The sequence below is a fragment of the Aedes aegypti genome, chromosome 3 (genome assembly GCF_002204515.2).
Source record: "Aedes aegypti strain LVP_AGWG chromosome 3, AaegL5.0 Primary Assembly, whole genome shotgun sequence".
Taxonomy (NCBI): Eukaryota; Metazoa; Arthropoda; class Insecta; order Diptera; family Culicidae; genus Aedes; species Aedes aegypti.
The window spans coordinates 247,409,468-247,423,331 of NC_035109.1; the positions used below are offsets into that span (position 1 = coordinate 247,409,468).

Here is a 13,864-nt window from a genome sequence, read left to right on the forward strand (position 1 = left end):
GTACGAATTGGACCGGCTTCATGCGAACAACCAAAACGTTTGCCGCGAACAGTTAGTCGAGTCGCATCGTAACGGACAGTGAACTGTTTTTTTTTTTCGGACTAAGAGTTTTCATCGTCCTGTGATTTTAGCGCGGAATTGTTTTGATCAACACTCGGACCCCTACCGGTCACTAAAAATTCAACTTGGATAGAAAGATTGTTTTGTTTTCCACGGATTATACAGTTCAAGGTTGGGTGTCCAACCATTCGGGGATAAACAACGCAGTGTGAAGATATCAATGCCTTTAATTGCTTGATACAGGCGAAGAAAATCTGACTACAGTATTTGATAGAGCGATTTTGGTAGAAATGAAACGTTTTCATCGCTCAAGGTGCCTTAGCAATAATCGGAAAATTTATAGCTACCAACTGTAGTCCTACATACCTTTTGGTCATTGCCATTTGAGTATCTGCTGAGTGTCGTAGAATGTGACCATTGAAAAGCTGAAAATGTCTCTCGTCGCTTGGTAAATGTGTCCCAATGGGTCGTGTATCTGTAGATGCTGGAAATTTGCAGTGCAGTTTGGTCTGCGGTTTGTCCGTTCGACGAAAATCATTTAAATATAGAAAGTGAATCGGCAATGTGCACAAGAATGTTGTCCTGAGGAAAGTGTGTAAAAATATGCCAGGATAAATAAAAGTGAAAGTGAGAATACAGTAAAACAGTGTCCCATTTCCAAAAGCTGAAGCAACCATGACCCAATCGGATTCTCGTTCAGGCGCCCCACAGCGGCCAAGGATCAACATAACCGTCCCGCCAGTCTACATGGCGCCACCGAATCACTCTGCTCAATATTCGCCTGCTCACTATTTTCAACACTACCATCAGCAGCACCAAAATCCACTGTATCAACCGCCACCTCCATCCAGCCCATCGCGAATATCTGTGGTCATTGATGGGACCAATCAGCCACCCGACTATACCGACTACTATTCCATGTACCCAGCAAAGGCTGGGGAATTCGTCTTCAAACAGTTCGAAGGATTCAAAGATTTCACTATGAATACTGCCAAGTCGGGACTGGGAGTAGGAGAGAAGTCAGTGTTCTGGCTGTACACGAAAATCACCAAGTGGTCGCGAAATTGGTTCACCCATATTTTCCTGTTTTTGATGCTGTTTCTTTATAGTGTGGCTGGTGCGGCACTTTTCATTGCAGTGGAAGGTAAGCTTAATTGTTTTCTTGGTTGCATGGTTATTATAGCGATGAAATTGCTTTCGTTCCCATGTTTACGCCAGTTTAATTATCGAATTTACTCTGTCTGACCGAAGAACATAGCCGGGTCGTTTTAAAATTGTTACCTTGTTTTAAAATTTTAATCACAATATTGAATTAACTTCATTGCCTTGAATTTCCTCAAATGCATCTGTTTTCATTTTTATAAATATTGACATGACTGAAAACATAATGCTCAAACTAGCAAATTTATTCATATTTTTGAAATTTAAAGTTTATAATAATGTGTTATTTTTTCATGTTTAGTAAGTACTCTACCGACTTTTCTCTTTTGCCTATTGCAAGCATTCACATGTTAATTCAAGTGGTATTCAACATGAGCAGATGAAATTATGTTAGCATTAAGTGTATTTGCTTATAACTTCATACAAATTGTATGCAAGTCAAAAAAAAACAAGCCAATCTTCTACGAATTATGCTTGTTAGCAAGTGGAACGGAAAAGTTTGAAAACAGTACAATATTTCAGTAAACCTAACACAAGATTCACCAAAATGTCGCTTAAACCCGTTAGCGTTTGGGTGCCTCAACTGTTTTGGAGGTATTCGTTTCACACACAAGACCACATTGACTAGAAACCATCACTACACTTTTTTTTTATTTCTGGAAGGGATTATTAGAGTATGTTTACGAGAAATTAAACTAATAAAACTTTAACACTTCACTTCACTTTTGCAAAAGAAAAAAATAAATACTGAAATCACTAGTAAGGCGAGCAAATACCTTTAAACTCTAATATGATGCTTATCCTGACAGATAGGCCTATTTCGTCTGCGTCGACGACGACGAAGTCGCAGACGAAGTAGGCCTATCTGTCAAGACAAGAAACATATTAGAGGTTAAAGGCATTTACTCACCTGACTAGTGATTTTTGTATTTTATTTTTTCTTTTGCAAAAGTGAAGTGAAGTGTTAAAGTTCAATTAGCAGTTTTTTTTTCTAGATGCCAACAGATAAGCAAAAAAACATGTGACACATTCCACGCTCATCTTCGTCAAGATATCAAAACTTCAAACTCGGGTGTATTTCCAAAGCTGTGCAGAATTTAAAATATAATATGTTGAAATGTATAAAAAACATGAATTTGATTGAAAATACAAATAAAACATACCTGAAAAGTCATATAAAGTTAATATAATTTATTGATGAGGAATTGAGACATTTAAAAACAAGACTCCTTATAGAACTATTATTTTGGAATCTCTTCCTAATCGTCAAGATACGTGTTTTCATAAAAAAAATCTAAAATCGAACCATTCTTCAAAAAGTTTCACTAGCCGTAAAGTTATGGTGTCGCGTTACGTTAATTTAAACCGTAAATTTTCTGTACGTACCGACAATTTTTCAAAATGTTCGCTCTCAGTTATGCTCCAAGCAATTTTAGAAATTTTTGGCTTTTGGTGGAAGGCAATACTTGTACTAGCTTTTAGTGTTGGTGCTGCCCCGCTGAAATCCTCCCCGTTTTTGTGAGATATGAATATGTCAGTTTTTTCTCGTTTTTTGCACTAAAAACTGATCACATAGCTCTTGGTTTTGAATGGACTCGTTGGTTAGTGACCCAAATCTTATCAGGCAGGAGCCGTTTAGTGAAAGAATAGTCTCTTACATATTGGGGAATATTTGGCTCCGATGGTAAACACCGTGGCTCTGCGGCGGAAAATCCGGAACTTCCGTAAAAATGGTCATTTCGTGAAAATCATCCAAGACCACTGCGGTTTTTTCCAAACATATCGGAAATTATAATTATGAAACATAACAGATGATTTGGATTATTCATGGATAAGAGTGTCCATTAAAAAGCACTTAAAAGGATCTAGAATAATCGTAAAAATGGTCATATCGTTAAAATCAACCTAGACACATGTAGTTTTTATTTTTAGATCTCCCGCACTTAAAACATTCTACAAGCTCGATCAACGTGTTTCACATGTGAATCTTCACTAATTGTAAAACATGTCAATCGATGGTGTAAAACCAGTCGCTTTTGGCAATCCAAACTCAAATGTAAAACACGTTAATTTACAAATTATCGAATTATTGCGCATTTCTTTCGTCACTGGACTATCGTAGAAGTTCTACAAGTGCGGGAACGCTAATAAAAGTGCGCGATTGCGTAAAACCGCTTATTAATCAAAGTCTAAAGAATAAGTGCTCTGAAGACACCAACATGATTCAATGCAATCTCGCACTTTTATTCGCATTTTTGCACTTATGAAGTCGCACTTCACAGTCCAGTAGTGGAATAAATAGGGGAACTGTGGGTAAAATGAACAGGTTTGTGTTTTACGGTAATTATGCTACAAACCTATGTAAAATCACCATCCTAACTCCTTAGAATAAGGAACTTTTTCGACAACTCTAGTGCGATCTAGAACTGTTAAAAGCTGGAAAAGTTAACAAAAACAAAGTACACCTCTCCGTTTTCTCATATGATGTAAATTTTTACTCGTGGAATTTGAGGTTTTTATGACTGAACCCATCAAAGATCTATTGAACTGCGTAGCACATCATATTTTTATAGTATTTATGATAAGTAAACGGAAATTGAAAGTATTTGTACCTTCTAAATTCCTAGATCAAATGATTTGAAGATGTTGATTCTTTAGGGTAAAATGAACCCCTCGAGATGGGGGTGATATGAATACCATGGCAGAGCAAATACTACTGGATTTTTTTTTAGATGCCGAGAGTTTTCCAGAGAAAATACAAAGACAGACACGGACAGCCATCCAAATGGTCGTGGCTAATCGTTCCATCGATTCCGGAATGTCTGTGAGATCTTCATTGATCATGTACCAGATGCCATGCTGCAACCCGTTCAATTTAAATGGTGTTCATTTTACCCCCAGTATATGTTCATATTACCCCCATACGGTAAATTTGATTGCTCACCAGCTAAATTTGTTCTCACTAGGGAACATACATTTATCGGTTGAAGCAGTTTAACTGACCGAAAACATAAGTTTCGTAACGGGTGACCTTTAGCAAACTGCTAAGAAGGTGACATATGTGTGGGGCCAAACTTGCAAATGTTCATTTTCGAAGCTTATTGCTCGAATATTATTATCAAGGCTTAGTTATCATCAAATACAAATAGGTTTATCATTCCTGTGAATAAACTAGCCGTTATATTCTAGTGAAACTATAAGAAAAATACCCTTTTGTTCCAACTATTGCCATAATTGGTACTATAGCCATAATTAGTACTTTTACCCTAGGTGATAATGAGTAATCTTTGAAAAAGTACATTTTAGCGATGATGTCGCGTTACGAAATACAACGTCTTTTATATAAGTGTTAAGTTTCAAAATGAATGTCACAACATCGAGTACATTTAATATGCAAAATATAACACCTGTTTAATCACATGATCACAAGGCATATTTTCGAGAACAGGCCTAATTTGTTAATGAAAGTCGATTCCACGTGGTGTCGCGTCACGCTGGAATTCGTCTAATGCTTCCAAAACTTATAATATTCTCACATAAACCAGAAGCTCTTTATTCAAAACATTCAAGTAGACATGTTTTGGCGATAATAGGGGTTCCAATAAATTGGTCAGATGAAGTTAAGGTGAAACAGTTTTGAATCACCTTCGAAGATTGCACTAGCACTTCAAATCTCGCGAAGAAAGCATCCCACAACAGTGTACCTTTTATTTCGGCTTTGTGCACTAGCAGAAAGCTTAAAATAAGAAGATCAGGAACGTTTGTCAACTATTTCTCCAGTTTTGTGCCTTTGAAAGCGCGAGTAGGGGACAAGTCGGCCATTGTGCCGGCCATCTTTGGATTCCAAGATGTTTCACCTTAAGTATATAGGGTTCATGCTAGATAAAAAAAATAAGTTTCTAATATCACATTAAGGGCATTCAAACACAATGTAACAAATATATAAAATGTCTGTATCCACTGACTAACAGAAAATCGAAACTTTGTCTTAAAAACAATCTTTTGACCTTCAAACAAATTTTTAGGCCAGCCATGTTGTATGCTGTACCAAAATGAACTAGCTGTTCTAGAAAGAAAACTCAGCAGAGTATTCAAAATAAAATTTGTAAAATGATTCTGAAGACTCCTACCTGGTATAGTACTAATGAGTTACAAAGAATATCCATTGGAACAAATGTCGAATAAAATGATTAATTATTTTAGACAAAAGTCATTGCAATCTTCTATTGCCACGAGAAATGCGTTAATAACTAGGTTAAGTTTATAAAACGTTTATTTTTTCTCATAAGCAAGTGAAATCAATTCATCTGTAAAAATTCTGAACTGCTATGGCAAATGAAATGTAATATGTTGCTAATTAATGCCTTATTTTGTTTTACCATATAAGGATGATAGAGATTTGTCCAATGCAGAACACCTAGCTTAAAGATATGAATGTAATATTTTAAATGATAATAACGAAGAATTTAAAAAAATGTAACAACAAGTAATATACAGTAGTTATTCTAGAAGTTTCTACTGGCATTCTAAATAACAGATGAATAACGTATTTTGATATGATAGCAGATTTTGCTATTGTGATGACATATGCAGCTTGCCGTGAATGTTTTAGAAGTCTCTATATTAGTGCTAATGACATTTTTTTTTATCATTTCTGGGAGCTGTGATTCAACAAACTTACCAAATGAAAATGGTAACTGCATGTTCCAAGAACAACAAAGGCAAACTTTTCACCTTCACAATTGTATGAGTCAGTCTGACTTTAATATAGTCTTAATTTAAAGCTCATAAATTAGGATCCATTTGTGGTCCAAAAATATCCCACATGATTATTAGCGGAGGCAAGCCAATATTGCCGCAAAGATGCTCTAAATATGCGCATAAAAATACGCACGTCCTTCAGCGCCACTCAGTGCCAATGGTTATTCGGTCACTCAAGATTTTTCTTTAATTTTCTCACTGTCAACGATAGCGGCCAAATGTCCGCTTTTCAGTTCATGCCATGCGCCACCCGATGGCAGACGGGTTACATTTATGACGCAGACATATCCAATTTAGAAAATACCTTGAAATGATCCGGGAATGCAGTACAGTAGACATGTGGTGCTCAAGGGCTCATCTGAGAAGCAAACATGACGCTCACACCTCTTGGGTTCCATCATCATGCATCGTCAGCAACAATTGACATAGTGCACGCTGCATTTCTGCCGATGGTTGTACCTTTCTCCATTATTGACGCGATAGCCTCCCGGTGACGGAAACGACAACAGTTGAGTAAAATTTAATTTTAGATTGTGATTAACGGAAAAATATTGAGGAAAATGATGAAAAATAAATAAATATAGAAAGTCGTGCCATCTCCATCGGACGTGGTAACAGAGTGATGATGGTGGACGATTACAGACTCTGACATATGCGCTTTGAATTGCATTTCCAGCTCAATGGGAGTACGGGATATACAAGACACGACTCAGAGATGATACCCAAATTATGTCACGCTAAATTGCGATTTTTTAGACCCCACCCTTAAAACACATTCTGTATAAGACCTTAAAAAATGCATAAGGCTGGTCACATCCATGTATAAATCCATGACATGGCAGTCTATAAAAGCCCATTAATTATTAACTGAGAAACTGATTATTAAAACATTTGTGCATTTTTAACTCTGTTTAGTGATTGTTGTTATTTTTTGAAACATGATCATCCGTTTTTTATTTAAATATGCACACTCCTGTGAAAAGTTTAATTTAATATACAAAAGATATAAGTTCATATCATGACACGCACTTATTAAACTGTAGAACTTAAAATTTAAATAAACGCAAAAAAAAACAAAAAGTTTTCACTAAATGCTGTGAATACTGATTGCTATTTAAACCCTCTACCGGCAGCTTCATTTTTTACCGCAATAAAAATATTCATACCTTGATAACTTTTTTTCAAAAACTCTTCTAGTTTAAGAATTTATGTCGATATCTATCATTGGTTATCTGGTTTTAAAGATATTCCGATGTTCCTTGGGGGACCGACATTCTCCATATGAAATGTCTTTGGCGGCCATTTTGTTTAACGTCAATTTATCAAAAAAAAAAATAAAATGTGAGCTACACAAAGCTAGGTGATAAGGAGCTACCCTGAAGAAATAATAAGGTTAAGTATTCTAAAAGATATCTTAAAATAACGATATTATGTTTTTTGAAGTGTTTAAGATCTTTATTTTGCCAGCGTGAATGCTCATTACTCAAAGACGGCTGCACCAAATTGCTTCATTTCACAACATGCTCTCATTAAGGCGAAGTAGGCCGTCATTGAAATTTGTACGCGTCGTCGATGATTGTTGCTAATTCATCTCACGATTTCGAATCAAAGAAAATCAGTTGGTTTTGCACTAACACAGCTGAAAAAGTATCAGCATACTTAATGCATGTTAGCGCGTGCAGTGATACTTTTTCAAGGCAATATAAACTATCAAGATTGAGTTTTATCACTTTGAAATGCAAGCTGAAAAGTCATCATTGTTGCCAAAACGAATGACAGGCTACTTTTTTTTTGGAATGAGGGAAAGCCTGTAGGAGTGAAAAAAATCTCTTCTCCTATAGGCATAAAACCTTCAAACCTATCTTTATTTAGGCCCTTACCATAAAGTATTAGGGGCTGATTCAATAATGTTATATACAATGTTTGTATTAATTTTGTTTAGCTTCTACATCTTGTCATACTTTCACGACAAGTTTGAAGTTCTAAACTCGGGGCTTGGGATGCATCGTAGGACGATTCTCTTGTCACTCCATCTTCTCAATGGATTTGTGAAGTTGCTCAGATGAGATGGTGATGATCAGCTCAATGGTATCATTGGAGGCGTCGTGCAGTTCAAAATGGTGGCTTGAGGAAAATTTGAGGAAACGGAATCGGTTTGATATATGGCTTAAGACATCCGTCAATCACTCAAGTCGCAGGTAATAGTAATTCACTGTTAAAGACAAAAATTATATAGGAAAGTCAATAGCTTTTTTTTTGCCGGTCTTCAGAATACGATAAAAATTCTGTAGCATGAGATATTTATGAACATATAGACCTTATACTGATCTATAGCGAGAAAAAATCCGATGTACATTCGATTTTTATAATCGTCTGGTTCAGATATAGCGTGCCAAGGAATTTCAGAATATCTCAGTATCCAGTTGACATATGAAAAATATTGACATAGATTCTGTTCGATTATAATATTTGATTTGGAAATTGTCTTCGCGTTTCTACCACACATTCTTATCAGTCACCTTTACGATCACCGCTCATGTTTGTCTGCCTAACACAATGCTGCTTCAAGTCAACACTGTGGGGCTGAGCATGCGATGAGAGCACAAAAGGCTATACATCAGACAGCAAGAGATACGATTCGATCTATCGTGCGGGACGGCAAAATTTGTCTTTTATGTGTTATTTATTTGAAACTTAGATTAAGCAAACATTAAATAGTTTAAGAATAAAAGTTATATACAGTGCATGCAACAAATAAGTGTCTATCAATAAACTTAAAGGTCTAAAATCTATGTGCTAAGTGTTTAAAATGATTGATTGAGTGCTGAAAGAACCGTAAATGTTTTGTGTACAAAAATTGCTCCGCTGACTTCCCTGGCTATTCGAACATGGTCCTTCGAACCGGATTGGTGCGTCGATAAGTATTCGCCCAACCAGAATATCTTCAGTTTACGCAAATATCCCAGCAAAGACGCCGTTGGATAGCATCAAAAGAGTTGAATGGGGAAAACAACAGGCATGGCGAATGTGGCACCTAATTGCATGCAGTAATAAATAACAATACAAGGCATATTCCATGCCTCACTAAGGTGAGTGTGGTTCCATTCTCTTACGATTTGATGAAATTTTCTACCGGATCGTTTTATTTTGCACATGTTCTGATTTACCATCGCATTACTGGCCCTCGATGAAGTGAATGCTGATTCAAGAATCTTTCAACCGAAGTTTTGGATGTCGGTCGATGAACTCGATGACCGGTCAATGAACTCATATCATTCAACGTTAGACAACTGGAGAAGTTGCCATATCGAACCTTCAGCTTCACGGCGTGCATCGGCAGAGAAATCATTTGTCACTGAGTCCGACCAACCCAAATTACTAATAAGCAAACTGAAAGCGGAAGTGATCACGAGCTATTTCAAATAATACAAGGCAATAAATTGCCTGTTACCAGGTAATTGCGATTCCATATCTGTTATCCTGTGTTGCGTGGTCTACGCGGATCCTTTGGTTTTAGATTCTTCCATCGCTATGTCGGCGGCCGACCGGAAGCTGCGCGGTTTAAAGAACCGAAAACGCAGCATCGTTTCATCATTTGCTGGCATCAAAACGTACGTTACCGGTTATCAAGCTGAGAGAGATAAATGTGAAGTCCCAGTCCGTTTGGAAAATTTAGTTGCCCTGTGGAACGAGTTCAACGAAGTGCAGACTGAACTGGAAACACTAGAGGAATCCGAAGAATCGCTCGATGGTTATTTAAAAGAGCGAACCGAATTTGAGCGGGCTTATTATCGCATCAAGGGTACACTTTTGATGCTCAATCAACCGTCGCCCGAAACCCAAATCGTCGCTGCACGTCAAGAAGGGTTGAATCAGTCGAACGTCAAGCTACCGGATATAAAGCTACCGGTATTTAGCGGAGAATTTGAAAGCTGGATGAATTTCCATGACTTGTTCATTTCTCTTGTACACTCTTCGACAAATTTGTCGACGATTCAAAAATTTTATTACTTGCGATCCTCATTATCAGGCGAAGCACTTAAACTGATCCAAACCATACCGATCAGTAATGAGCAGTACTCGGTTGCGTGGAATTTGCTAGTATCTCACTTCCAAAACCCAAGACGGTTAAAACGTTCTTACGTACAGTCCTTGTTCGACTTTCCAAGCATGAACAGAGAGGCTGCGCCAGAACTGCACGCTCTCTTAGAAAAATTCCAAACGAATGTGAAGATCCTCAAGCAGTTGGGGGAAAACACAGACCACTGGGATGTATTGCTCATATATCTTCTAAGCTCACGATTAGATGCAGTTACCAGGCGTGACTGGGAAGAATATTCCGAAACGCACAACGCTACGAAGTTCCAGCAGCTAATTGAATTCTTAGAGCATCGAGTTAATGTTCTTGAAACCATTGCCAGCAATTCAGCAAATTTGCCTCCTGTTGCAAAGAAGAACAATCTTCCACGTTCAAGCAGTTACGGTGCAGTCCAACAAGCGTTTCGGCCATGTCCAGCGTGTTCAAATCAACATTTGCTGTATCTGTGCGACATATTTTCGGGCATGACTATCGATGAAAAAGAAAACTTAGTAAGAAACAATCACCTATGCCGAAACTGTCTGAGATGGGGACACTTGGCGAGGAACTGTGTGTCTGAAAGCAGTTGTCGTAAATGCAGTGGACGTCACCATACGCAACTATGTATCACAGAATCAGAAGCAAACAACCAATCAGCTTCAGCAATCGAAGCTTCTAATTATTCAAGTGGCATTGACAGACAAGAAGAATCCACAGCATACAGTGGGATTACGAGCTGCACATCTCGAACCATAACGAACAGCTCAGTGCTGTTAGCAACGGCAAATATCATCCTGGTGGACGAAAGTGGCCACGAACATCATGCAAGAGCACTGCTTGACTCAGGCAGTGAATGCAGTTTTGTAACGGAATCTTTAGCTCAACGAATGCACGTTCGACGTTATTCTGCAAATTTATCGATAGTTGGAATCGGACAATCATCGACGAGGGTACAATGCAAGATTCGATCAACAGTGAAATCTCGAATAACTGATTACAACACCACAATTGAAGCATGCATTCTCCCCAGAGTTACAGTAGAGCTTCCATCCAAATCCATTGATGTTTCAGGTTGGCCAATTCCAACTGGAATTCATTTGGCAGACCCTGAATTTTATCAGTCTAGACCAATCGATGTGGTGCTCGGAGCTGAAGTATTTTTCAACATCTTCAATGTTGCCGGACGTATTCCATTAGGAGATTCACTTCCAACACTGATTAATTCAGCATTCGGCTGGGTTATGAGCGGTACTGCTGGGACACAAGGACACGTATCTTCATCTGCCGTGTGCAACCTGGCTGCAATGGCAAACAACGGGCGCTTCTCACAAGCACGTCACTCGCAATCTAGAGCAGGAAGCAAATCTGGTCGTTCACAGTATGCCACTCACAATCAACAACCTCAGAAATCACGAGTTTTCCGTTCTTCAACTTTATGTTGTGCTCAACCACAATTTCGACGAAACGACCGTTGTTATCCTGCAGACATAATTCGTCATTCAGGCATGAACCGTCAGAGTAAACCAACATCAGTTTCTCAACAACGATAAAAAAATCCAAGGCCCTTATAATTATGGGTCCAGGTAAGGACCTGTCCATTATTTTTCACTTATCAAAATTAGGCTACCGGTCTTATTCTATGTTACATGCTTATCTAATCAACGAGCTACACCAAACCAGCGAGGAATTCAAAGCACGAGCGGATTTACTACAGCTACTTTTCCAAATGCTGCTCCAGAACTTAAACGGAAACATCAGAAGATTCAGAAATGGTTATTTCTGCCGGGGGCAGGATGTTCGATTATAATATTTGATTTGGAAATTGTCTTCGCGTTTCTACCACACATTCTTATCAGTCACCTTTACGATCACCGCTCATGTTTGTCTGCCTAACACAATGCTGCTTCAAGTCAACACTGTGGGGCTGAGCAAGAACGATTTATCACTTCATGCGATGAGAGCACAAAAGGCTATACATCAGACAGCAAGAGATACGATTCGATCTATCGTGCGGGACGGCAAAATTTGTCTTTTATGTGTTATTTATTTGAAACTTAGATTAAGCAAACATTAAATAGTTTAAGAATAAAAGTTATATACAGTGCATGCAACAAATAAGTGTCTATCAATAAACTTAAAGGTCTAAAATCTATGTGCTAAGTGTTTAAAATGATTGATTGAGTGCTGAAAGAACCGTAAATGTTTTGTGTACAAAAATTGCTCCGCTGACTTCCCTGGCTATTCGAACAGATTCTAAAACTAGAAGAGTTTTATGAGAACTTCTGAAATAATGGTGCGCATTCGATATTAAAAAAATTCTCTGATCGTTTTCTGATTTTTCTGATTGTTTAATTGGAGATTATCATACTTTTCCATGAATGTACGTATATTAACCTTTCTAAAAACAATTGGTAAACGTTTCTCTCTAAAGATTTTGGTCAGTATACACAAAATAACTTACTACGGAAATAACACAGAGTTTAAATGCGAAATCATTGCAGCAATGTTGTCAATTTTGAAAGTTTTTGGGCTTTGAGAGGATTTTTTAAATAAAAATATTAACCTACCGTACCTAATTAGCTACTATATGAAGGCTTGTTGTTCTTCCTCAATCTCCTACAGTGATGGAAAGTGGCAAAAATGTCTCAAAAAAAAAATAAAATTGCATAATTTTCTAGAAATTTGAAACCAATTCAGAAATAATCGAAGAAATTTCATAAATCTAAGAAGTTTCGAGCGTATTTTATTATTGAGGAAATAATCCTCATTTTCTTAAAGCCAGTCAGGAACTCTTATTTGACAAAAATATTCTCCAAGAAGACTGGGAATTCACAATATTTAAATAGAAACCAAAGATTTTCCATACATCTTCACAGCTATAGTTCCAAGAATATCTACTTATTCTTAAATATCACAAATAGTTATTGAATAATAAATGACAATTCAGTAATAATCGCAGAATTTCCTAATATTCATGACTGTCCAATTATGTGTACACAATCTTCCATAAAGTTTAATGAATTAATTAGGTAAACCTTGACAATTTACTGGGAAATCCCGAGGAGAATTAATGAAAGTATTTCAAGATAAGTTTCAGAAAATTTCTCTGAGAAATTATCGAAAAAATCTCTATTGTTATTAACAGAATTAATGGTGGAATTCGAAGAAAAATATAAAAAAGAACTACCAAAGAAACTCTTGAAGGGAAGTTTTAAATGATTCCTTACGTATTTAGCAAAGCATTGCTGTAGAGAATGCCTGCCAATAGTTCTTCTTAAAACTCTTGAATGCATTCCGAAGAATGATATCTAAATTCCTTTAAATAATCCTAAATAACCTCCACGAAAATCATTGTGGACAGAAATAGCTGAAAAACCAGGAAAATCAATGGCGAGGGAGAAAAGGCAGAGAAGTCAGGAAAAGGATAATTATTTAGGTATATGAAGCCTCTTACACGTTTGTTGACCAAAATTGTTTTTAAGCTTTGTGTACTATTTTATTTTCTACAAATTTGACTAAGGGGCGATCCATTAATTACGTAAGACAATTTTGGCTATTTTCAGACCCTCCCTCCCCCATGATACAATTTTTTGTATGAACATTAAAACGAAATCTCTTAAAAATATTGTTTAAATCCTCGAAAATATAAAAATACGAACAAAAATTGAAACAACTCTGTTGGACTCTATTAAGAGAAATCCATGACAAATATAATTCAGTGTGATCTCGGAGTGAGGATAACAGTAAGACTTGGAAAATTTTTCGAGATATTCACATTCCAGTTCAAGACTGGAGGGGGGGATC

General features: G+C 37.1%; 1 protein-coding gene across 1 annotated transcript in view; it reads left to right on the plus strand.

Moving 5' to 3' along the window:
- Window positions 1–13,864, plus strand: part of LOC5565223 (potassium channel subfamily K member 18) — a 65,076-nt gene continuing 51,212 nt past the window's right edge. Inside the window, exon 1 of the mRNA XM_021848858.1 lies at window positions 1–1,204. Coding sequence (XP_021704550.1) covers window positions 736–1,204 — 469 coding nt within the window. The 5' untranslated portion in view covers window positions 1–735. The remainder of the gene's footprint in view (window positions 1,205–13,864) is intronic.